General features: G+C 38.4%; 1 protein-coding gene across 1 annotated transcript in view; it reads left to right on the top strand.

Moving 5' to 3' along the window:
- The first annotated feature begins 481 nt into the window (after window positions 1-481).
- myo1f (myosin IF) overlaps window positions 482-23,074 on the top strand; it is a 43,064-nt gene continuing 20,471 nt past the window's right edge. Inside the window, exons 1-6 of the mRNA XM_066695199.1 lie at window positions 482-1,109; window positions 13,423-13,554; window positions 16,440-16,529; window positions 18,316-18,410; window positions 21,823-21,910; window positions 22,616-22,705. Coding sequence (XP_066551296.1) covers window positions 1,107-1,109; window positions 13,423-13,554; window positions 16,440-16,529; window positions 18,316-18,410; window positions 21,823-21,910; window positions 22,616-22,705 — 498 coding nt within the window. The 5' untranslated portion in view covers window positions 482-1,106. The remainder of the gene's footprint in view (window positions 1,110-13,422; window positions 13,555-16,439; window positions 16,530-18,315; window positions 18,411-21,822; window positions 21,911-22,615; window positions 22,706-23,074) is intronic.

The following is a 23,074-nucleotide window of genomic DNA, read 5'->3' as shown; positions in this document are numbered from 1 at the left end:
TCAAAGTGTAGTTTCATTAACACTGAAGGTGAGTAAGATAATATGACCACATTAACTGCCAGGCAGAACCAATAAAACTGTCAAGCAAAACCAGAACACACTGTTGAGCTGGTAGTGAGTGGGTTTGGCTCTCTTGTACAGAAAAATAAAAACAGGCAGTTTCTACATCAAGGGCCCAGGTAATCTCTTTCTACATAGTGAAATAAAAACAAGATTTTAATGGTACATCGACTAGGCTTTAAACGCAGTGGTTTTAGAAACTTAAAAGGCACTGAAGGTTACATGACACTATTCAGCACTAACTGAAACTGTCTGTTGGAGGAGGTTTGGGGAGGAGTGCTCTACCTGAGCAAGTCATTATCAGAGGGGAAGCCACAGAATCAGGGTGGAGATACGTGTGTGGAGGGTGTAATACTAAAAGGAATACTTGCAAATGAGAAAGCCCATGTTGAGGGTTATCTTTGAGCTCTGCTGTCACACCTCATGCCTGGCTAGGTGCTGTCTTGAGTGTCACAAGGAATTTCCCCACTTTTAAAGTGGGTGCATCCTTCAGCTAAAAGAATTCTGCTTAAATAAGAAGACACATCTGCAGCTACACAACATTGTGATATACCTGGCTAAGCCATTCTACCCTACCTGTCAGTTTCATCTTTTGCTGTGATTGTGTGACAAACTGGACACGCTGATAACGGCCACCAAGATCTTGAATATTGATTACAATTTCATATTTTAAATCGATAACAGTGAAAGACTTTGGAAATGGATTAGGTATGTCGGCTTGAGCAAAATCGTTTGGTGAGCTGAAAAAATAAGCTGTGAAGACAGGAAGAAAAAAAAATCTAATGATAAGAAAGCCAGAACAGAAGGCAATGAGCTGTACTGAAAGTTGAGCACTTGAGGAAGTGGCTGTGAGGGTGGATATGATTGTCAGTTCAGGGACACTGTCAGTGCGCTGACAGCTTTCTGCCCCACGGGCAATGCTGTAACTACAGGGAGAACAGGTGGACTATCCCAGGACCAGGAGGATTATACATCAACTCCAGAGAGGAGGCGGAGAGACGCGCACACACACACACACACACACACATACAAAACGGAGCTTCACAATGGTAAAGACAATCCTCACTTTTGTACCTTTTAATTCAGGCTGATGACAGGGGATATTCAATGGGGCACAGATGTAGAGTGGCCCTCTCAGAAGCTATCCAGTTTTGCATTATTGTTTTAGGAGATTAATCCAGTCCAGTAATCTTTTTTCATGTTTCTTTTAATTGCATTTATAACATGAAATGGATAACCTCTTGCAAAAAGACTACTAGTATCCTTTGCCTTAGAGGTTGATTTTAGTCATAGTAATGTGGGAAAGTCTGTAAGTGTTTTAAATGTTGTACACTGCTTCTTAGGCTTCTTACTATGCAGTTAACAGTGATAAGATAAAATATGCATTTCTCTTCAGAGCACTGAATGAGTCGCACAAGGAAATAAATTGCACATAGTAATGAACTGCTACCGGACAATCTTTATGCATCCCTTGATATGGAAATGCGTGAACCACAAAAACGTCGCAAATGTCTGTGAAGTTATGGTTAAATTGTCAATCTTATGTGCTTCAAAGCCACATCCGAAGCTCAGTTAGTGCTTGTAATATGGATACTCATTAACATTTCTCCGCAATTGTCTTTCCAGGCTTTGTAATTTGGCCTTTGGGTCTGTGTTTTTTTTTCTTTTTCTGCTGGTCATAATGTATTTTTTAACTCAAGTGTTTATTCCTTACTAGAAACAAAGTGATCCAGGACTTGAAACAACCATTGTGGTTACAACCCCAAACTATATTAATACAATATAAAATGAATGAATGACTGAAGATTGTCTGTATTTTTTAGAGTGTGAGTGTGTTGATTACTTAAATTGTGCATTGTTGTGTAAATTCAGCCTAGTGTGCCTTCTAGTATGCTGTGTCTAAAATTGAGTGAAGTCATGCTACTGCAATAATTACGGGATAATCTGAACTGTCACTCGGAAAAAGGCAGTTGACGTATAGCTGCTACTCACACCATGGTCACAGTGGAGGCCTTTCTTACTGCAGTATCAGGCAAGCAGGGCAGCCGTAGATAAGCTTGCAACTTACAGTGCATACCACCCCACCGGTAGTACTTTTCTGAATTTGTCCTTAATGATAGAAGCGCATGCTTTTTTTGAATCCAGTCAGCAACTGATATCAGTGAACCATTAATGCTAAATTAATCTTTCCATTGCATATAAAACTGTCACATGATCTAAAATTCCATATGTGGCAAATTAGTGTTTTTCGTTACACATGTAAAGGACCGATTTTATAGGAAGGTACAGGCTGGATGAAAAATAAGTATTTACTCATGATACCTAAAGGATGTTTGTAGCCAGTGCTCTCCAGTCCAGCAATCTGAATCGATCTATGGAAACAGTCCATCAAAAGTGCAGTACTGTCTGTATAAAGTAAAGTTAAATCGGCTTTTCTGCTCTTTATCGTATTTTAAATGCCAACACCCTCACGGCTTTGTTACAGCTGAACTCACAGACATTGGATTTAATTTATTTGCAGCTCAACTGGATAAATAATAGATTTTGCTTACAGTTTTGCTGATAGGAAAGAGGGTGTGGGGCCTGGTCTGGTCATTTGGTTTTGGCTCAGTGTGCAAGCCTGTCAACCTACTTTAGATTTGGTTTAAGAGTGCCTTATTCTTGTGTTGTTCTCCTTTTGGTAAAGTTGCATTTCAGGTAATTCGCCCAATTATATTTTCTTCTGTCCCTGCCTCCATGAGGTGGAGGGGGCATTAAATTGCATGGTCAAGCATCTGAGATTACTGCTCCAAGTCCCCTCTTAGGGCAGTTTATTGTTTGAGCCAAGAAACTAAATCAGTGAACAAACAAATCTTCTGAGGAACTATCAGTTGATACTTGCAGCATGGTGACATTTTGACCTATGTAAGATCAGGCATCCAGAGAGGGGAGCCTAAAACAGTGGAGTCGTTACATCATGATACACATTCTCTATGGTGCGGTTGATAGTCTCCTATGGATCTTCGAACCATGTCAAGTCATTTGTCAAGAGTCAAGAGTCTGTTCTGTAAACCCACAAATCTAAAATGAAGAAGTGCCTCTTGTTCTCAGTCCTAAATGTCAGTTATTTTCACTGCACCACCTCAGTTTAGGTCTGTCTGTTGACTTCGGGAAGAATCATAACTTTTAAGATTGTCGATGCTTTTCCAGTAAATGTTCCTGGCATCCTGTTACCCAGACATGAGGAGGCAAAATTTTGTGCATCTGTCAACTCTTGGTCAGTTGTTTTCAGGGCAGCAGGAGTACTTTCTCAAGGCCCGAGAGAGCAGATCTTTATACCAGAATCTTGCATGGGTCATGCTGGAGCAATACAATTTTAGCATAACATGACAGACTCTTGTAGAACCTCATAAAGTTGTCAGCTTTTGATTTTTTACCCACCTCCTCCCATCTGCTGAATGAAGTAATCGACTGATTAAGCTGACAGGGTGAAACCAGAGCATCCTGTTAGTGAGTGAGATCACCCATATGTAGATGTGACAAGGGTGAGAGATCAAAGAGTTCTAAACTAGTACCAAATTTGGAAGAAAATATAAAATACCCCTTTGGTAAAGCTTTACTTTGGCAATCCATTGTAAAAGCTATCAGCAATGAGTAGTAATGTTACTTTAAAAATGCTTTCTGATCTTACTCACATGTCCTTCCTTGTATTATTCAAGTTATGAAATATTATTGTATTGTCCTCACTTTTATACAGCTAGCATTTGTAACAGTATTAGTAATATATTAATAAGATAGTATATAATTACTCATGAATACAGAATAACCAACATATTTTGTTAAATCTGAGGCATTGGTTTAACCATGAAGGTATTCCAGCCCTTTTTCCTTAGGGTTTGTAGTTTATAAATATGTATAAAAAAAGATAACGTTGAATTCTGAATTAGGTTTTGTATAGAAAAATTGACCTGTTGTTTAAAACTGGTTAATGAATAATTAGTTAATGAATTAGTTAGTCTGTTACTTAGTCAGTAACACTATGTTAAGGTATTACAATTTATTGAGTTTGTATTTGCAGCTTGTAACCCCTAATGTTACAGTTATATCTAATCATCTAATAATATTTTTTATGGCAAAAAGTGGAAATCATAACCATTTGATTTTGGAATTGAGAGCACAGCTTAAACAAGTGCAAGTTGAAACACCTTGCCCTACATCATGCAGAAAAGCTCCTGAGATCCAGACTGTATATACTGTACCCTGCTGGTAGGTTTTCTGCATTTCCTTCCTCACAGCCTAAATAAGTTTGAACTGTGAGGGTTTTATAACATGATTTGGAGATGCATGTGGGGCAGATTAGGCCACAAGGAATTTCAGTAACCCTTTGAAAAGAGGTAGTTGAACATCATGAAAGAAATGGTGCAAGCAGGGCAGTGTGTGGTGCAATAGGCACCACTGCAATAAGAGAACTGCAGCCCAACTGGCTGCCTAGAGAAAGCTCCCTCTGCCCATTCCCTGCTACTGCTAGGCCCTCCTCTGGTGGTTGCAAGACCTGCGTAAGAGTTGTACTGGAGCTACAAGTGCAGTCCACGTTAAAAGATGTTAATGTGGTTCCCCGTCAATGTGACCGTGTTCAGAAGAACCGAATGTTTTATTATGTTTTCGCTATGACAAAGAGATGTTTGTTTTTTCGCAACCAGTTGAATCACTTCCCCAAGTGGTGTTTCGAAACATTGCATTTCCACAAAACAAATGCTGTTCAACTGTGTTCAAGTCACTGTGGAAGTTGTCTTCAGAAAGACCCAGGACAAATAATTTATTTTGCCTCAGTATTTAATGACTGTGAAAGAAAATTTTGGAGATCTTATTTTGAAACTCGCAAAAAGATGAAGGGAACATTCAATCTAGTTATTTGCTTACCAAACATATAGAAGACAGCATATAGCCTCTATGAAAAATGAATATATTCGCCAGAATTAAAAAATATTGAAACATTGTGGCTCTTTTTTAATTAATTAGGAAGAGCCTGGTCACTGTTTAGGTTTGGTGAAGTAGCTTGGGGGAGAAAAGCAAAATGGTCTGAATCCAGAATAGCTCTAAATACGTTTTATTGATATTTATGTATTGTTTTACAAGATTGTCGTAAATTGTGGAATAGTGGAGGACACCCACCGTATCCGTATTATGCCATCCACACTTCTGATTAACTATACAATGTGATGCAATCTAATTTAGAACTGGACTGTAGACTATATTGTATTTTGCACTGTATTTTGGTCAGTTAAAAGCCTACTTTTAAATGTATTGTCTAGAGAGGGCCTTAGTATCTCCATTATAACAGGTTAAATGTAGGATTGACTGTAAAGAACTGAACAATTTATCCGATGCTTTTAGACACTGCACCCATTCTGTGTCTTTGCTGTTTTGCTCTTCTTAGATGTTGCATCTACAATTCAACAAGCTTAAGAACATGAATTATTATGAAATTGGTAGTCAAACACAAACCAAAACTATGTACGATTGTAACCAGCCACCACCAACTTAAATAAGTCATGACAATAGCTCTAATGCCATGACGATTTTACCAGCATGTAAACACAGACGTTGATTTACCATAGCAAACACTGACAAGGGCAATATCAGTTCATCAAGTCATTGTGTTTTTGTAGGGTAGCAAGGTAATGAAGAGTAACAGCATGATTCAATCCAATGGAGATGAGTTCACTGGTGTAAAATATAGACGAAATTGCTAGAAGTGTAACCTTTCAATGTTGAAAGAATTTGTTGTAATGTATTGCAGCCCAGAGCACACCCAAGGTAATTGGATCGGATAACCAATAACCAATACGTTTTAGAGCTCATCAGGATGTTTATCCAGTAGAAAAACACTGGACATTAATAGAATAGCTGCAGCTGGGTGTGTTGGTATGGGACAATATATTGAACTCTGCTATTTTTCCTTCAGGAACAAAGACTGCATTGTTGACAACTGTATGTCACCCTAGGTATGGGCATCTTCTAAGAAAATACATCATAATCAAAAATTATTGAAGTATCAGTCGTTACATTAACCTGTGTTATTGGGCTGCAGCACTTGGGTCAACATTTGGGAAGTGGGCAAGTGTGTTGCAGAGAAATAAGAACTCCGGCATTTGTGGTCAGGCCTCTAGCTCGCTCATAGTTATTTTCTTTCAGCTGTGTAATGAGGAAGATGCAGAGAGCTGTGCTGTAGGTGCTCACACATCGTATTTATAGCTGTGGTCTGCAATGTGTGAGCAGAACCAAGCAAGAGATTGCCTGAAAGGCATGTTTCGATGCAAGGACATTTGTGTTTAAAATTTCACTTTTCTTGCATATTTACCTGCTGCTAAATTGAAAAGGCTCTGAAGAATAAATGGTTCTTCATTTGTTTTGTTTTTTGCAATAAAATTTAACATTCTAACATTTTCCCCTGTTTTTTTAAACTGACATTTTAAACACGCAGGTAGACAAAGTATGTGTGCACAATCGTTTGAATGTTTTGTTTGTGATTATGCAGTTCTCTACATTCTCGAGAAACCTTTGCAACTCTCACAGTAAAGAAGAAAAATATTAGCTCCGGCCCACACAGAATTGGGGAAGCCTGAAGCGGCAAGAGAGACCTCTGATCTCACCATTCAGTTCCATCTGGAAACTGTGACCTTAATTAGTTAGCACTTCCTGTTTTTTAGGAGTACTGAGACCAACGCAGCTGATGTTTGGCTAACCTCAGGGTGGCTCCCTGCTGTACTGCAGAGTTCCACCACTCCACCCTTCTGTTAAAGACATGGAGTGTGGCAGCACTCTGACTATTTGGTCCACTGGTTCAAAACAGTCAAGAGAGCCAGTGCTTCCTAAGAGCATAAGGTGGTTGTGGGTAATGTCACGAGAAACACTGGTGTATATTGGGGCAAAAGTAATGTAAACGATACATGACAGTGCATTGATTGCCATAAACCAAACCTGCTGAAAGCATTCAAGTTCAAATGGTTGAATGTGTCACTATTTATAATTCTGGTTCAAGTTGACTTCACAGTCCAGTTTTGTCAAGCTAAGCTGTGCCTCAGGCCTAGCAAAAACCACAACATACTAAATACTCTTAAAAAAAAGAAGAGTTTTTATATGAAGAGTTGTATCCCAGTGTAAGAAATATCTTGCTTTTCAGATGCCGTCATAGTAAACAGCCTTGTTTTGACACCTCTTTACCACTCAATATTTAATGATTCAGTTTTGAAACTATCCAGTTGCTGTTTCTCTGCTATTAAAGTCTCCCTTCTGCTGGTTGGGTTGCCTTTTTATCCTGCTAAAGGTTTTTAAAAGTAATGGCACATTTTGTTTTATAACATATACGTTTCCGGTGTAGTACAGTGACAATGATGTGCGTTGTGCATTGAGATGACAAGTGGTCTAGCCTGATCTCAGGACCCTATACACCTTATATGTATGTTTTTGGGGATGCCATGCGGTCTAATGATTTTCAAAGTCTCTTTTAAAGCCACAGTTGTTTGACAGTAACACAGCTATGCCATTTACATAATGTGCTTTAAATGTGTGCGGCTAAACCAGTGAAATCCTCCAATCTAAGCATGGCTAAATAACTCATACATGTCTTGAACTGTCACTTCCCTTAAAGACTTTCTGAGCAGTATATGATTTAATAGGAGGGGAAGGGAGAGAAAGATTCAGATGTTTCAGAGAGACAGGGGGTGACCTGCCTGCTAAACTGACATCCCACGAACTCCTTGCATAGACTACTAGAATGAGACTGCTTCAGAGACACAGTACAACAGAAACAGATACAGGAATGAATAGTCACATAGTCATAATAATCATAATGATATAGAGTGGTTAATAGTGCTAATATGATGCATTAATGGGAATACTGCTCAACAAGTCTATAAAACTAGTCAGTAACAGTAAACTAAACTTGCCATTGTCCCAGAGATGAAATACTTAGGAGGTGAATCATGACGGCCGTTAAAACAGTAAAAAATACACCAAATCACCATCTATAAAGAATATTTTGACATCATCATTAAATAAGTATTGCCATGAAACAATGAACTATTGCAAAGGCAATATTCCTCAAACTATTTACAGTAACCTGCTTTTCCCACATGGTTAGTGTAAGATGGTATTTCTGATTGATGCATGTGGTTTTGTTCCTTTAAACCATTTCTCATTTACTTAGAGATCTCTATCAGCACAGCATGACCCACTGGCTCTTATGACCACAGTTTTTTGATTAGTGATTATGTTTTCTGAGGCTAAGAAAAAACGAAGTGTAATAATTAGATTGGTGCACCAGGTTTAAATAGTAGTGAAGCCACCCTCAATTGTCGATCACAAAGTAATTTCCATTTTTCTTTCTCTTTCTTCTACATTTGGAGTTAATATTTTTGCCTGGGGCACTGTCCAGCTGATGGTGTCCAAATTCTTTATCACTTTATCAATTGCCTAGGTTCCCATAGTATAATTTAGTTTAACAGCTATTTGGGCACACCCCTTTCCTGTACTGAATGCGAGCTAACGTCTCTGTGTGTCTCTGCTGGACATCATAACTTGTGAGGTTGGGAGAAAAAAAAAAGACTAGTTTCTCAAACAGTTGGACCCCATGTGATGATCTGTAGGCCTACATTTCTCAAAAATCCCACAATGCCTTAACCATGCTATTTACATTTTGTTTTTGTGTTTTCTTACTTTCCTGGTATCTACCATGCAGTATGCACGTATTACTGTATTTCACTGTTGTTATTGTGTCTGTCCATTTAAGTCTGCTTAGCGGAAATGTGCTTTAAATTTAAACAGAAATTTCCCCTCCACTGCAGACTTCCCCATGACATCTGTTACTCTTTTACAGCCAAACATCCGAACATGGTCTGGATATTTGAGTCCATAGCATTACATGCTTCAGCATTGTAAATCCCCTTCAGCTTGTGATTTGGTGGTAGCACTTAATTTTGTATCGCCCTTTTAAGGATTGTGTGCTCACAAAGAAACAAAAAAGAACATCTACTATTTCCTTCATGTGTAGTGGTCGAATCTGAATCACCTACCTTTACCTCGGTGTATGCTTCACCCAAATCACCCAAAAAATCCAAATTACTGAGTGTGTTTAACTAAGTAAATATTAAACTATCCTGTTAGTGATTGCCAATTGTATGTTACCTCAGTGAATAGCAAGCCAGGCTTTCAGTTTCAAGCTCAATTTTTTTTTTATTTTTTTTTTACTGGATTCAACTAAAATGGGTGAACAGTTTGAGTTGAACATTTTGTGCCCACAACCTAAAACAAACAAACAAAATAACAACCTGTATTCTGGTATGCTTTTAGAAAGGTTACATCGACCTGTTTTGCCTCTGGGTAGTCCAGAACCGCGTGCTTAGATTCATTCACTTACCTTGTGTAAGTATGCTTTTTTGTATTGAACATTGTATGCTGTATTCTGCATGAATCTTTGCTAGGGCTAATGCTTCAACTGTTGGGTAATCCTATATAACTATCTGGAAAATAAAAATTACTCCAGAAATTAAGTGCTGCTACAGTTTGGTAGATAATCATTAGGGGGTAGCTAAAGCAAGATGTTTGAAAAGGCCGGAAAAAGTCTGTGGTCAGCTCTTTCTGCAGCCTTCATGTGAGAGACTCACAGAAGAGAAGTAAGCATGTGAGGTTCTGAAGATATACAGACCAGTTTAGCAGAATGGGCGCTCATAAAAACAGCCTAACCATAAAAGTTTATGTTAACCTTTGACCATAATTGGACATACAGCACCCCAGTGTAGTTTTCTGTTCCTGTTTCTTACTTTAGAGAAGAAAGTTTAAGGGCTTTAGCAATGTCTTTGTGCTTGTGCAGGATTCAAAAATTAAGGTGTTAAAAAAAGAACAGATTCCAAAAGGGAAATACACTCACCCTTGTCCACCACCCATACAATACAGGCGTGCTCTTACTTACAAACTTAAATTCAGATTAGAGTGGAGTGCTCAAAAGATGCTCGGTCAATAATCACCTCCCCCTACGGTCTACAGCAGGACTCAAATACTTGAAAGTTGCAAGTATACAGGCCCTCCGCTTGATGATGGTGCGAACTTGTTGACCATTCTTTTAACACTTTTGGAGGTTCTCACACTAGTGCAGACATCGCAACTAAAACTTGTGCAGAAAACAGACACCCTCTAATTGCTAGATTACAACAGGCAAAACAGAGTAATCTTGCTGTACAATACTTATGGTGGCGTGGAGGGAGGAAAGGGGCCTCAATAACAATTACAGCAACAAAATAGCTCTAACAAAGAGCTCCAAAATGTGAAAGGGACCATAAGTAACATAAAATATGCAAAACAAACCAAGGAGGAGAGGACAGGAATGGTGTTTGATTTGTGGTCACTTTTGAATAACTGTAAGTCCTTTAATATGTTAAAGAATGTTCAAAATTAATAAGTAAAAAAATGTAAAGTGTAAAAAAAAGTGTGACTTCCATGTTGTTTTCTGGTGTGCCTAGTACTTCACTCCCGCTCACAGCCAGTTTGTTGACTCTCTTGTTTTTAGATTTTTTTGGTTTGTTTCTTTGTTTTTGTTATTATTCAAGCCATTGCTGAAACTGAAAACTGTACAGTAACATTTGCTTTTATGTGGCAACCACCAATGTGGTCCATTTGGGAATTCCTGTCCTTGCAGAAACCCAGAAACGTGTGAGTACTTTTCAGTCAGTGGCATCCTCTTCTCAAATTTATGTTGCAAATTGTGTTTTTTGCCACAATAAGCTCACACCACAGTTATTTCCAAAAAGTTCAGCTGTTTGATTACACAGACAGGAAATAATGTGCACAGCATCTAAGAAGGTTTGTGCAAAATAGACTATACCTTCCTGTTTCACACGGTTATTATTAACATTTTAGTTAATCAGTCACTACAATACACCACCATGGAGAGTCATCTGGATTACTAAAGATTAGAAGAATGCAGACAGTGCTTTTATGGTTCAGTGAAAACATTTAAAACCTTTGACTCCAGTTAACTCTCTTTAGAACATGTAGGCTAGATAATGTCTCTGTGAAAACTGTATTTTTTAGAGAACATAATAATAATAAATATAATAATAATAATAATAATTATTATTATTATTATTAGTAGTAGTAGTAGTAGTAGTAATTGTAAACATATTTATTATTATTATTATTATTATTATTATTATTATTATTATTATTATTATAACATAAAGCATGTATTAGTTGGTATTTAAAGAGGGATTGCATTTCAGGTGAAACTGACTTTTCCATGTGGTAAAGGACTTCATCCAGCACCGATGACAATAAGAGCATCAGAATCACCTAGTGATGCAGTTCCAGCATTCTTAGGAGGCCTGTCAGCGATCAGGTTTCAGAGTAGCAAGACCCTTTGTGTTGGTAAGCAACTGAAACTGTAGGGGCGTTTACACTACCATTTCTGAGCAGTATCAAGTGCATCAGAACATTTGACCAGGATCAGTGGTATCGCATCTACACTGCCATTTGATCAGGATCAACTTTCAGCTGCCACAAGGATCTTTGCATGTACAATAGCAGAGCTATATTGAAAACTGTCTTTATCTTATTGCAAATTATTCTAACATGTAAAACCAATGCACATGTTTTCACAGCAGAAGCATTAACATAAAATAACAAGCCATTAAGTGTTAATTTTAACAATATCTAATTCATAATACAGAAAGTAGGGAAGTGTTCTCTTTTCTGCTCCACTGATGCAAAGGGTGATTGTCTGCCGCCTGCCTTTCAAACAAACACCACTGCAGTGCATGTATATTAGTGTAGTTCAATGCAGCCTGAAACAAACCTTTAATTTTGTTCAGTGTCTGCCCCCAACCAGAACAAATTATTGACCTTGCTTCAAAGTGTTTCTGCTATCAAGAACCCCACATCTCACTACCGCAAACCCTATGAACAAAAGACTGATGTCATGTCTGAGCCAAGCTGGAGTTGAGAAACTTGTGTTCCCAGTGCTGTTTCGATCTGAATAAATTTGAGAAATAAAAATTTGCAAGCCCTCCACACATGACTCAGTGTGAGAGGAGGTCTTGAAATAGTGGAGTTGTGAAATAAATCCACCCCTTACTTCCTTAAGCTGCATGACTCCCCCCAAACCACCCCCTCCCCTCTGTTTTCCTTCTCTGTCTGCAGTATTGAATGTTGTAGCCCAGAATAAATGTATAAACAGCTGACAGAAGCATACACCGAGCACTGAGATGCTTGCATCCATAGAAATCAACAGTCAACAAACAGACCACAATGCTGATTCTGAGACACAGACTTGAGTCACACAGCTAAGTCAGTCTGTAGAATATTTCAATATCCGATGCTGTGCTGTGTTCACAGTGTGTGAGTGCTGAGGCAGGGCTCAGAATAGCCCTGTAGGCCCTTTCTGATATTAAAGTAACAGACTTATGTGGAAATGTTTTCTCTACAATATTAATATTGACATCACAGGCAAGGCAGTAGCTGTAGTGTATGTTTTTTGTTGTTGTTTCTTTTTTGACCAAACTCCTATTAGTAGAGTGGCTGTTTATATATATTTATTTTACTGACAGTGCATGCGAAGTATTGTCTAAGATAAAGATAAAGATAAGATAAAGGCTTGCATTCTATTAGATTGATTGGTGAGTAAAAAAAAATATAAAGAATGTGAAAGTCTGAATGCTTGCTACAAGCATCAGGGTTTAAAGAGCCGTAGGATAATGTGTGATTAAGAAAAAAAATAAGTTATAGAAAATAGATCCAAACCACATACAGACAAGTTTCATTAATACCACACGGAAGGTGCTCTAAAACACTCTCTGAAACCAAGTTGTATCGGAGATGGCAGCCCAATGCAATGAAGCGGAAGTTCTCGGGCATTGCAGTCACATCCCCGTCTTCTGTATGTGTACCACTGAATAGTCAGAATGTAGGCTAGTAGGTGAAGTTTGGTATGGCCTTTTAAACTGCGAGACATTGTCTTTAAAAAGCATTTTCGTGCTCTTGCTGTATGTTGCTATGCTGTTAAGATTAATATTTCTTGCATGAATGATTCGATTGTTTTGAGGCGTACCAGTTTACTCTTGTTGTGTGTATATTGTGACATTTAAATACATGAAAAAGAAAAGAAAAAAACATTCCCACTCACATAACCAATAAAAAAGATTAACATGACTTTAGAACATTATTGTTTTCTCTTCTTCTAAGTAGACAGTTTGTAAATTTGATATAAAATGTGGTACATTTTAATGGTTTGTGGGTATTAGTGTTGCACTTACGGTTTCATTTTAAGTTCCTGATCAGTGTAGTTGTCCCTGGTATTGACACATCTCTTTCTCTCCCTCTTTCAATCTGCAGGCTAGTAAGTACCACTGGCAGAGTCAGAATGTCAAACAAAGCGGCGTGGATGACATGGTGCTTCTGTCCAAGATCACAGAGGATGCCATTGTGGAGAATCTCAAGAAGCGCTACAATGATGATTACATCTTTGTATCCTTCTCCACTGAGTGAAAGAGAGAGAGGTTAATCAGAATTTTTTCATTGTGTCTTTTGTAAGAGGAAACTAAGCAGACTAGAACAAAGAGTGCCCAGCTCCAGCTCTTGAGGCTAGAACACTAATCTACCCATCTATCTATCAATCTAGAACACTAATAGTAATTACTGTCTCAGGCAGAGCAACAAACCGGTGATGCCTTAAGACAGGTGCTGAGACATTGGGGGGGTTACACAGCTCTGCCAAGCTGACATACCCATAAGGAGCTCATACGCTAGGAGTGCCATTACAACAAATATAAAAGTGAAAATCTCTCATCTCCCTGTTTAAATACGAATAGTATCCAATTAAATCATGAATCTGCACTGCTGTGGCTCTTTTGGGTAATACTGATCCCAGTTTGGCTGCTTATACCTGATGAATATAAATAAATATATACACAGATGGAGACAAAAACTAAAACCTATAAGGCCAATGTTAAATTGAAATTATTTCCTAGTTTTATTTCTTCTCCCTTGCACTAGTATGGCCTTAATGTAAATGTATTATTGAATTATTTTTTGTTTTTAACATGAGCTTCCTCTTAGAGAAAGCTGAAGTCAGTGGGGGAAGTAAACAGTACGGTCCAGCACCTCTTGTTAACCCACCCAATACACACATGTGTGTCAATGCAAACCCTTCCCCATGGTGTAGCAGGGAGAGGAGTCATTCTAACATCTTTACACCATACAAGGAAATGTTCAGTGAGGGGCCTACATTGGTCAAGTTTCAGAATGGGTCTTGAAGGTTTACAACACCAACGCTACACACAGAAACACACACACACAGTATACCACAATTCTGTTCCTGTTTTATATAAACTCTGTGCTTTCTGTGCATGCGTCAACACAAAACACACTTCCTTATTTCACAGAAACTGACCATTGCATGTGTGTTACTGAAGAGCTTCTGTGTGTCTTTCATGATAATCCATCCTGGAGTGGTACCAATACCCCTAGTGGTTCCACCAACAAGGGCCACGACTCCCAACATGAAACCATAATATCAGCATGTTCAGATCCAATGACTCAACTGATTATTTTGGAGGTATTGAGCACAAATAAATAAGGCTGAGGTGATTAAAATTAACTGAACTGCTGAAGCTTAAGGGGACAGCTAGCATGCTCCAATTTGCAACTGTCTCTTGACATAAAAGGTAATTACTTCTGTATTGCCTGTATGGACAGTGCTTGAGTCCCCCTCAGAATGTCAGATACAATATTCACCAGGACAAGTTCTGAAAATAATTCCAATAATGGGCGGAAATAAGATGAGGAAGTATTTCAGTGTTGTACAGGCCTAAAGCAAGAACAATGAGAGACACTTAATAACATTATTTAGTTCCCATTCCCAAGCCCAGAAACACTGGCACACTTGCAGGCAGGTAATAGGAGAGAAAACATCAAATCAAAGTAGAGAATCACACAGGATGTAAATGCAATAAGATAGATGACAGCAGGAAATCCTGCTCCCTTTAAGGTCATTGGATACTTTATGTCACTAAAAAGTAATGTAGATTATTGATGCTGATGTTTCAAATGAGCTTCTAATTTTTTTTTTTTTAATACCATAGTTTTAGCAGTTTAAAGCAGTTAGATTTGGGTAAGAATGTCCTGAAATCTTTTCAAAATCTCCTTAAAGTGCTACCTTACAAAGATTTAGACAGAGCAGGGGCCTGGACATTGAGCAAGACTGAGACAGGAAGAACACACTCCTGCAAAGACAAAAAAAATACATATTTAAGGCTGAATTTGAGGAAGTGGGTTTCTGTGCAATGACATTCACTGAAATAAGTAAGCTTTTGCACTTCCATTAAAACAGGAAGGGTGTCGTTTATCACATCAGTGGCACCTCATGTTACACAAATATTTTCAGAGGATAACTCCTAAGTCTTATTTCTAACACTAGTCCACAATATAGTTGTTGTATTTTTCCTGCAAGTTTTTTAAAAAGCAAACCAGAAACTTGTAAAAAACAATACACAATGGTACGAAATTAAAACAAAAATAGTGTTTTATAAATTTGTATTGACTTAAATAAAACTCTGAAATTTGTGTGTGAAACTTTCCTATTCCTTTATCTAAATAAAATATGTTAACATAGTACAAAGGTACAAATTGTACAATTAAAGCCCATAATCCCACTGCTAGCACAAAAATATTTTCTTTATCATTTTAACAGAAAATGAATAGTCAACATATACATGTACACATCCTCTTAAAACAAATAAATTTTGGATAAATGGATGAAACGTACTGATGTTTAATTATATAGTTTCAAACTTGTTAAAAGTCACAAAATCCCCATGTGTTACCACAGCCCACTCCTTGGAGAACCAGATATTCAGTGGTTATGAAAAAGGAAGATCTTAACAGATATGAGAATGAAAATATATGGGATAACAGCTTGTACATCTTCTGTTTGGGAACATATCAATTACAAATTTGAAAGGAGTGTCATGTTGTATTTTCTTTGTGTCCAATATTTTCTTTCACAACAAGTGGCTTATTAATCCCAGAATTTCAATTAACCATTTCTTCAAGGTAAATTCAAAGGGAATGTCAAGAGAATCAACAGTGACTGAAGCTGTATTTAAATATGTGTCCTAGGTCCACATTTACTTGTACTTCCTGAAGAAGCTAGAAGTGTGAAATGATGATCCTCTGATATTGTTTCCTCACGATGTTGGAAGAACTCTCGACTCGTCTGTCCTTTGTTTTAATGTAGCTCTTTTACTCTGAGAGTAAGTCTGACATCTACCAGATAGTTGGCCAGAGTTCCTCAATGTTCCTTTTTTTTAAGTCCGGCATGGAAACTTGCTGTCCTTGACTGTCACACGCAGACATATATTGGCTCTGTGTTGATATCTGTGAACCCCTTCAAACAGATGCCCTACTTCACTGACCGAGAAATCGAACTATACCAGGGTGCGGTAAGTACAACCGCTCTGCAATGGGTGGTAATTTAGTGATGAGATTTCCTTTATTAGTATTAGTGATTAGCTTTGCCCTTAGAGGTAGCTTTGCCCAAAATGGATATGCAACATAACCTAGCATGGCTGTGCAGTGGCAGAAGGGCAAGAATAACTGCCACTTGTAGCTTGACCTGTCAGCCCAGGACAAGTAGCAGGTGCAGGTGAATTCAAGGTGTATTTTGTGGAATTCTTGGCCTAAAGTTGAAAAGTTTTAAAGCTTGTGAATGTAATCAGAAAGGATTATTTTTCTAATATCTTAAGTTGACCAAACTCTACACCAGGGCCAGCCCCGGACATTCTGCCACCGTTGGCAAGACAAAGAAATGTCGCCCCCCACCCCCCACACACATACATATTTCTCAGAGTGTCTTATTTGCAACGCTGTTTGAAAATTCTCTTTAAATTCCCCTCTTTATCCTGATGTGGCCCATTCATATATTATGGCCACTATTTTGGGATCTTTTATGTTTTTTGTCTGGGAGTTGAATTTAGCAGCAGCACCACCACTGTCATTGGGGACGGGGAGTGACGAATCTGAGTCCGGGTCCAAGATAGTAGTTGTTTGGAGGTGTGGCTAGGCCTGGTGCAACCACCTGTTCTTGTCCAGCCATAGAGCTGTCATCATTGGTGGAAGTGCATGGCTCGGACTCCTCCGGTTTGCCCTCTTGGCTGCTAGAATCAGCGAACGGGGGCTCGTTGTTCTCAGCAAATGAATGGCCTGTCTTCGGAGGCATGTCATTCTTCGCTAATGGACATTGCTGCACGCTGATAAATTTCAGCAGCGAATTTCTTTGGTTTAGAGATTGTGCCTCTTTTCTCATTCATTTTTTTTTATGTTCACTTCGCTTCCTGAGTTTTTGTCTCTTAGACATGGTAGCAAATTGTTTCAAATCTCTATAGCTTACTTTTAACAAAAATTATATCCACTAGTAGTAGCTAGCTAACGTTAGCAGGCTAGGTTAGGCTACTGCCTTAATCACTAATCGTCTTCGTCACTCACAAACATAAAAACAAATCAATCATTTAATTGGCAGATTCATTTTTATTAATGTTTCACAATTGGATAATCCCATATAAATACACACATCACCATAGCTACTAAGGATAGTGGGAGTAAACTATGGGAGAAGCGGAAATGGGGTGAGGGCGGGAACTGCAGCAATGCTATGAGCTGGTGGATGGGGTGCCACCAATGAGGGGCGCCGGAGGGTGGCAGCCAATTGTCACGCTGGAGGGAGGCAGCCAATTGTCAAAATACCGCCTCAAATTCAAGTGCCACCATAGGCAGCTGCCTAATCTTGCCTAATGGGAGGGCTGGCCCTGCTCTGCACCATATAAAAATGTTGACCTACCTGCAGATTTCATAACAAGTACAAAGAGGCTTCTGACAATAAATTGAACCAAGATAGGGTACTTCAATCTTTAACTTTTGAATTGCAGATAGAGCAACAGGTCTGGCCACCTGTAACATTATAACACTATACAGTGATTTCTCTGGTTCAAGGAGTTCTGTTCTCTGAATGTCAGTGGGTCTGATTTAAAACTAGAAACTGAAAGGTGGAGTTTTCTCAAAAAGAAAGTTACAAGTTTCATTAAGCACTACACACATGTTATCTCTGTATAATGTACATTCACTGGTAGTCAGTATAATTAGGTGAAGGCCCTGAAACTGTTTTCTTTGACACGTTCACTGAGAACAGGGTTTGGTCTCCTCTCTCTGTCTTCTTTTGTTGTCTTCTTCCAGGCTCAGTATGAGAACCCCCCCCACATTTACGCCCTGACTGACAACATGTACAGGAACATGCTGATTGATGGGGAGAACCAGTGTGTCATTATCAGGTACTTGCTAGCTTGTTGCATTGCCTTTTTTTACATAAATATACCAGCAAATCTCCAGAGTGACTATATTTGTCATCTGGGGATAGATAGTTGAGCCACTGCAGACAAAGGCCACCCATCATTGTTGCCTGAGGATGCTTTTGCAAGATGGACTGTTAGTGTGCATTCAGTTTATTGAATATTCTCAAAACTATACATTTCAGTGACTTCCCCTCCATTGATTGAATGGGTGTCTGATATGTGAGGAAGAGGTTTAACAGACTACCTTAAATTATTTTACATTGTTTACCTCTATTTATTCTTGTAGTGTTAATACTCATAAAAGCAAATAACTGTACAGCAAGTCCATCTGGTACAGATTTGTCTACCTGTATCTATACTTGTATATTGTGTGTTCCTTCCTCATTTTCCACTTTGCTTCTATAATGACTTGTCAAAGGTGATGGCATACAGTTCATTGTTCAGAAGCTGCTATTAATTATATTAATAGCATTATGGTATCACTTGGGTGAAATTGTGAGAATTTCTATTACTGATCTGAAACTATATTGAACTATATACAGTACTGTGCAAAAGGTTTAGGCAGAAGTGCAAAAATGCTGTAAAGTAAGAATGCTTTCAAAAATAGACATGTTAAAAGATTATATGTATCAATTAACAAAATGCAAAGTGAGTGAACAGAAGAAAAATCTACATCAAATCCATATTTGGTGTGACCACCCTTTGCCTTCAAAACAGCATTAATTCTTCTAGGTACACTTGCATACAGTTTTTGAAGGAACTTGGCAGGTAGGTTTGCCCAAACATCTTGGAGAACTAACCACAGTTCTGTGGATTTAGGCAGCCTCAGTTGCTTCTCTCTCTTCATGTAATCCCAGACAGACTCGATGATGTTGAGATTAGGGCTCTGTGGGGGCCATACCATCACTTCCAGGACTCCTTGTTCTTCTTTACTCTGAAGATAGTTCTTAATGACTTTTGCTGTATGTTTGGGGTCGCTGTCATGCTGCAGAATACATTTGGGCCAATCAGATGCCTCCCTGATAGTACTGCATGATGGATAAGTATCTGCCTGTACTTCTCAGCATTGAGGAGACCATTAATTCTGGCCAAATCCCCAACTCCATTTCCAGAAATGCAGCCCCAAACTTGCAAAAAACCTTCACCATGCTTCACTGTTGCCTGCAGACACTCATTCCTGTACCATTCTCCAGCCCTTCGGTGAACAAACTGCCTTCTGCTACAGCCAAATATTTCAAATTTTGACTCATCAGTCCAGAGCACCTGCTGCCATTTTTCTGCACCCCAGTTCCTGTGTTTTCGTGCATAGTTGAGTCGCTTGGCCTTGTTTCCACGTTGGAGATATGGCTTTTTGGTCGCAAGTCTTCCATGAAGGCCACTTCTGACCAGACTTCTCTGGACAGTAGATCGGTGTACCAGGGTCCCACAGTTTTCTGCCAATTCTGAGCTGATGGCACTGCTGGACATTTTCCGATTGCAAAGGGAAGTAAGCATGATGTGTCTTTCATCTGCTGCAGTAAGTTTCCTTGGCCGACTACTGCATCTACAGTCCTCAATGTTGCTCGTTTCATTGTGCTTCTTCAAAAGAGCTTGGACAGCACATCTGGAAACCCCTGTCTGCCTTGACATTTCTGCCTGGGAGAGACCTTGCTGCTGCAGTATAACTGCCTTGTGTCTTGTTGCTGTGCTCAGTCTTGCCATGGTGTATGACTTTTGGCAGTAAATGTAAATGTTTGATGTAGATTTTTCTTCTGTTCACTCAATTTGCATTTAGTTAATTGATAAATATAATCTATTAACATGTCTATTTTTTAAAGCATTCTTATTTTTCAGCATTTTTTCACACCTGCCTAAAACTTTTGCACAGTACCTTATATATAATACATGTATATATTTTCAGAATTATTTCGATAAGTTCAATATAGTTTCTGATCAATACTAGCGATTCTCACAAAATGCTGAACAGTTTGCCTTTTATTTCACTTATATACTGCTATGTGGTATAATCCTTCATGTTCTTTCTTGCTTTTCTTTTCTTTTTAATTTGCTATCTTCTCTCCTTGGGTTCTCATTAACCCTGTTGCCTAGTTCTCCTTTTCAAATATATTTGACACATAATTTATCTGTGGGGAAATTGGGTTACTAGCTGATAATACACCTGTGATTGGACTTTTCCACAAATGGGAGAATCTTACATTGTACACTTTGATGGGCAGGATAGGTCTACAAGGTGCAGTGAAATGATAGACACTAACATAACACAGCCTAGTTGATTGATTTACAGTCTGCAGTGCTATTACAGCAGATTGTCTATTTAGGTCATACATACACACACTTGACGGAAACAACATGGGAAATGTTGTTTAATCTTTACAATCTTTGAATCATTCAGTAATTTGTATTTTGCTAACTTACACTCAGTTGTCTTTTTATAATCTGCTATCTTCAGTTCACAATTATAACACACACAGAAACAGCTTAATTCCTGATTAGGAAAGTGACTGTAGAAGACAGCAAGGGTCCTTTAACTTGTCTTGTCTGTGTAGATCTCGGCACCTAAGCTAGGCTAGACATCAGGACTTGGACCTTTTTTTGCTTTTTAATCTCAGTGTAAATGTGCTCGGTGTAAAAGTTATATATTCAAAGTAAAGTTTCCTGTGCAATAAATGAGGAAGTAGGTGAGATGCTTGCCATCTGAGATGTTAGAGTGTCAGTCTGTGTCCTTTATACTCTTCATATGTTCCCCAGTCTCCCCTCCTCTTCCTCTTCCTCTTCCTCTAGAAACCTTAATTTCTTCCCTGTCATTGTGTCATGGTTGTCAAAGAGAAAGGCTCTTCTTGTTGTTTTACTGAGCGTTCTCTTCCACACAAAAAAACAGAACTGCAGATTGGCTTCAAAAGTGCTTTAAAGGAGGGACATTTTCTGATCTGATATCTCAATGTACCGTCACCTAAGAAACCACTATTGGGGTTAATTACCGTCACTGACTAATTACATTTCAGACACATTAATTTCACAGTCCTTTTCAGAAGATGTTCTATCTCAAAATAATTACATTAAATAAATGTACCCTGGGTAAGGGCTGCTAATAAAATAAATGATAAATAAATAATAATTACAATAATAAAAAGGATGGAATAAAAGGTAATATGAATGAATATGAGTGTGTAAAAGCTGTTATTACCGATGCGTATGACAGCATTTTGCAGTGCAATCAAATGGATTATAGGTGTTTTTATTTATTGTCAAATATATTACATACACAAATACAGTAAAATTCATTCTGTGATGAGTAGCACATGAAAATAGTTTTTGCAAGCAAGAAGGCTGGTAGGTTCGTTGACATTGAACTATTGTGCTTTCTCAGTGATATGTGTCCCTGTTTTTGCAGTGGAGAGAGTGGAGCTGGGAAGACAGTGGCTGCTAAGTACATCATGGGCTACATCTCAAAAGTGTCGGGAGGAGGACCCAAAGTACAGGTAAGCATCTACCACAAACAAAGGAACTGCACAGTTTCTGCTTCATACACCTGCCCGTTGTGTTAAAATAATCAGTCAATCTTTATTTGTATATTGCCCTTCACAGGGTAGCCACAGAACACTTTAGAGTGGTAAACATACAACAAAAGTACAACAAAATAAAAGAATACATAAAAGAATAAAAATAAAAGAAATAAAAAAGAAATGATCTAAAATAAAGTAAACAAACTTTAAATAAATAAACCAATAAGCATGGAGGAGAGAAAAATTAAAACTCCTATGGATGACTTGTAGGAGAAAATAAATCTCTTGGGGTCCTTAGTTGCCTCCCTTCCAGGCAATATAGCTGTTACAGCAGCAAGGAGATCAGAAAGTTCTTAAACGGTGCTGCTAGCTGTGGTCTTACCTCTGGTGGGGGCCTCTCGCCATAGTGGGGTGGGGGTTGGAACATCAACCTCCTCTGAATGGCTGATCTCCCTGTGTGATGTGATGAGGTTGTTCGGGTTTATACACTGGGATGTTTGTTTGTGTTAGTGTGTTTATTGGTTTGTTAACTTTTCACAATTTCTACATTCCCATATATGTTTATGTGGGGTCTTGGACTGTGTCTTAAAGTTTGAAGTCATTGTTTTTCTTCAAACACTTTTGTATAACATGTATAACATAATTCTGTCATATAACATGTCTGCCCTCTCCATCTTTCAGCAAGTCAAGGACATTATCTTGCAGTCCAACCCTCTGCTGGAAGCCTTTGGAAACGCCAAGACCGTGCGTAACAACAACTCCAGTCGATTTGTGAGTTAAACACTTTTTCCTTCTATTAAAACAGGGATGGGCAACTATTGTCTCTGAAGTGTGAGAGGTGGTAGGTAATAGCAAGTTATTAATACAGGGTAATGACAGGTAACTTGACTATTAACCAAACAATTAGCTAAATTAAGTAAAATTAAGATCTGGGAAGGAAGGAGAATTGGTTTGGAGATGCATACAAAATCATAATGCACTTTGTGGGTGCCTGATAGATCTCACTGATTTTTACGATGATGAACTTCTTAAGTAACCCTTCGTAATACCTTCATATGAAAGAAACAGAAAGTTTTGGGCTACTTAACATGTTGTGTCAGCTTGCAGAAACAGCAACCGGTGATGAGGCAGGAAGTGGAA

This window comes from Amia ocellicauda, chromosome 22, assembly GCF_036373705.1.
Source record: "Amia ocellicauda isolate fAmiCal2 chromosome 22, fAmiCal2.hap1, whole genome shotgun sequence".
Taxonomy (NCBI): Eukaryota; Metazoa; Chordata; class Actinopteri; order Amiiformes; family Amiidae; genus Amia; species Amia ocellicauda.
Note: the sequence above shows the minus strand (reverse complement) of the source record. Positions and strands in the feature narration are given on the sequence as shown.